General features: G+C 37.5%; 1 protein-coding gene across 1 annotated transcript; it reads right to left on the bottom strand.

The window, feature by feature from the left end:
- Positions 1–222: 222 nt before the first annotated feature.
- Positions 223–1,785, bottom strand: LOC113310943 (arogenate dehydratase/prephenate dehydratase 6, chloroplastic-like). The gene has a single exon (XM_026559764.1). The coding sequence runs from the start codon at positions 1,717–1,719 to the stop codon at positions 430–432; it is 1,290 nt and encodes a 429-aa protein (XP_026415549.1). The 5' UTR covers positions 1,720–1,785; the 3' UTR covers positions 223–429.
- Between the last annotated feature and the right edge of the window lie 1,813 nt (positions 1,786–3,598).

Below are 3,598 nucleotides of genomic sequence, written 5' to 3' on the forward strand. Positions count from 1 at the left end.
CCATCAAAATATATGGTGTGGAGTCTTTTTGTCCTAAATAAATATACTACATTTTATAGGGAGGATTTGTTGGATAACTTGGCTGAGATGGTGCCACATTGTAAAATTCTCCCGGAGTGATGTGTACCTTAGAGTGGAGACGTCCACATTCCACTTTTGATACCGGGTAAATTTGCAGTCCGGTAGTAGGTTCTAATGGAGTATTTAAGCAAGAGAGAAGTGTTACCGATGAAAAAGACTTCTGGCATTCGTTTTTTTAAAAGCATCAATGGAGAAATTACAATATATAGTAATCAAATGTATAAATGGATTAGACTCCTACATCTGTTGTGGAATGAAAATATTTTTGTGGTTCTTCAGAACTTCTTCTGTTTATTTACTAGGAAATGTATAGATCCCAAAATTTGGACTTCTTCAATTCCATTTCAATCATAAATCTCTACTAGAAGGACTCCATGGAGTCATATCCATAGGATAACTCCCTAAAACTCTTAGAAATGAAGTGAATTCTTGAACTTCGGAAAGTGCCTTCTGAGATCTTGGGTCTGCCATCGAAGCTTCGAAATCAATATAAAACATATACTCAAAATGCTTAGCAGTACCACCCGTGCTAGCATCACCAACAACTCTGATCGGACGATTTTTATATGGCCGGCTTTCAATTTTTGTCAGACTGATATTCCTAAACGCGAAGGCGGCTAACACTTTAAACAAAACTGACATTCCTTCATCGTGCGCGAAAACAATACTAGTTTTAAATGGACGGTCTGTTCTTGGTATAATCGGTTCACGAGCTAGCATGACAAATCTAGTTACATTACTCGAATCATCTTGAATTCCGTCTGCCAAAATCTGTAACCCGTATAATTCAGCAGCACGAGAACTTGCGATAGCAGCAGTGTCGCGTAGATTATGTGTAGCAATAAATTCAGCGGCACCAGCAGTGTCATCAACAGCTTCACGGGCAACATTTAGACCGAGTTTTGTAAGAGTCGACTCACACTGAGATAACGCTTGTGGATGACTAATCACACGATTCAAATCTTCTTTTCTCACACCAGGCAAGGCTAACAAACAATGGTGAACTGGTAATTGAACTTCACCGACAATATGAAGATTGTGCCGGAGTAACAAGTCATAATTCCGGTGAATACTACCGCCGAGGGAATTCTCTACCGGTAAAACAGCTCGATCAGCAATCCAGTGCCCTACAGCTTGAAAAGCAACTTCAAATTGATCACACGGTATAGCTACACAATTGGGATAAGCTTTACCAGCTGCAGCTTCACTATAAGCACCAGGAACTCCCTGATAAGCGACGCGCAATTGAGAACCGTGCATCGGAGCAGGAGATAGATCGGTAATCGAAAGAGGCTTCGGTAAATTCGTTTCTTGCTGAACTGGGACTAGATCTAGAGTTCGATGCACACCATTAATCGAAACGATCTCAGCATTACCACTACCATCAGTTTTTTTATCACTCTGTTGTAAAACAACATTACTTGCTAAAATCGCACAAGAAGTTTGCCAATCTGCTCTGTTTGAAACAACACCAGCTGAGAAGTTCCTAGATTCTTGCTTATAGATAGCTCTGATGTTACAAATCTGTGATCTCTTTGTTTGGCGATGAATCTTCCAAGGAATGGACAGTAGTTTTGGTGTAGTATCTAAATAACTTAATGATTTAAGTATAGGTTTTGATGGAGTTATTGAACTCATTTTTGCAAACGAAATTTAGATGAAGTTAAGACGAAGAGGGAGTTGGTAAGAAATGAGCTTTGAACTTAAAATTTTAAGCTCTGAAAGTAGATAGGATAGACTGGGGGGTTTTATATAGACAGTGCAAAGGACTGACCAATGAGATGAGATGATTAACAATGGTCAAATTAGTCACCTACCATCACTAAATTTGATCAAGCGCATGCAGTGAATCTACTACCGAGAAAAGCACTTAATTAATCATAAATTAATGATATGAGCATGTGTGCAATAGACACTTTCAATTTCAAAGTAAAAAATTTGGTCCCCATGAAAGGCGCTCTCGGTAATGTTTGGTGATTCATTCACGACTTTTTTTGTTCCATTTTCACGCACCTGTTTGGATTACTTTTTATTTAAACTACTGAGCTATCGATGTCGTCGTATGCTCGTTGTTTGTGGCTCTTGTTTGTGGCTTCTCCTACCTCCTGGCAATTACCCTATATATACATGGCTTGAAAATTTGACAAGATGAGAAAAAGAAAGAGGTATTTTAGAATACCTCGTAGGGTTATCATTCCCGGTGGTTGACATACCAAGACTTGATCCCAGGACCTCGTGGATGGTTGTTAGCAAGGACAACCACCAAGGTGATGGGGAATTGGTGCTCTGATTAATCAATTAATCATAAATTAATCAGAGTACTGATTGACACTAATAAATGACGAGTCATTAAACTCTGTGCAATACAAATTTACGGTTCATAGTCTTGAAAGTCTGCCAATGGCTTCTCTTACTAGGACCATTCATTGTTGTACTAGTATATAGCTATGTCATTCGTATCCGTATCATCATTCAAAAATTTCAGCCTAACTGTTATGTTCTCATTTAACAACAAATCATGATATGATAGAGTCAAGATTAGTCTAGTCCAACAAAAACGAAAGTACGCAAAAGAATAGGTTGTTAATCACACTTCTGTGATCAATTTTGTTGTCACTTGATACATTAAAATGGCAGTCAAATATCTAGTTGCAGTTTTTAATTATACACCAATTAGCAGATTACCAACCAATCTTTTTTGATTAGTTTTCACTACAAAGTGAAATTATGTTGTGGAACTTTCCTCCTCAATTCAGAAAATAAATTATATTGAAGTATATTCATGTGCTTACGGCTTATCTTAGGAAAGAAGTCGCATCCATGCAAGTCTCTGGGATGGGATTAAATTTGATTTTACTTAAACAACTGCTTCTCAAATTTTATTTATGCATGCAAAGACTCGTCGAAGTTATGTTTTTCTTCATTGTTTGTCCCCCTACGTTGCGAATTTTTTCCTTGATTTCCCATCATAATTTCAATCGTGACCGCCATGGGCCTTACGTTGAAGCTAATGCATGACCCATTTATCAGGTGGGTTTAGGCTACTAAAATCAGTACTTCACTAATTAGTCATTGCCGATTTAGCTCCGAAAAGGTATCATTTTCAGAAAGGAAAAGTAAACATATGATACTACAAATAAGTATCGGCACACTTCCAATAAGTAACACGTGAAAACGAATCCTAATTTCCGTTTATTATTAGATTTGAAAAGATTCAAAGTATGTGAAATTGGCGGCTATTTAAAATTTACAGACGAAATTTAGGCAAATCATTTCTATTTTGAACCTAATGCAAGGTTCTAATTTTATATTTGTCCAATATCTCCAAGTGGGAAGTTAGTGGGAGTTTAGTAATACGTACCTCGTTCCACATGTGGTCTGCGTAATCTCTTTTCCTCTATAACTAGATTTTTTGCCCGTGCTACGTACCGGGTATTTTTCTTTATTTTTAACTTTTTATTAAGTGTGCTCGGCTTCGCCTCGCCCCGTCGTTTAGGATTTTTGATTTGTTGTGGGT

The sequence above is a fragment of the Papaver somniferum genome, chromosome 9 (assembly GCF_003573695.1).
Source record: "Papaver somniferum cultivar HN1 chromosome 9, ASM357369v1, whole genome shotgun sequence".
Lineage (NCBI taxonomy): Eukaryota > Viridiplantae > Streptophyta > Magnoliopsida > Ranunculales > Papaveraceae > Papaver > Papaver somniferum.

Excerpts from the sequence above, each read along its gene's own strand:
- LOC113310943 (XM_026559764.1), bottom strand. The coding sequence starts at position 1,719 with ATGAGTTCAATAACTCCATCAAAACCTATACTTAAATCATTAAGTTAT.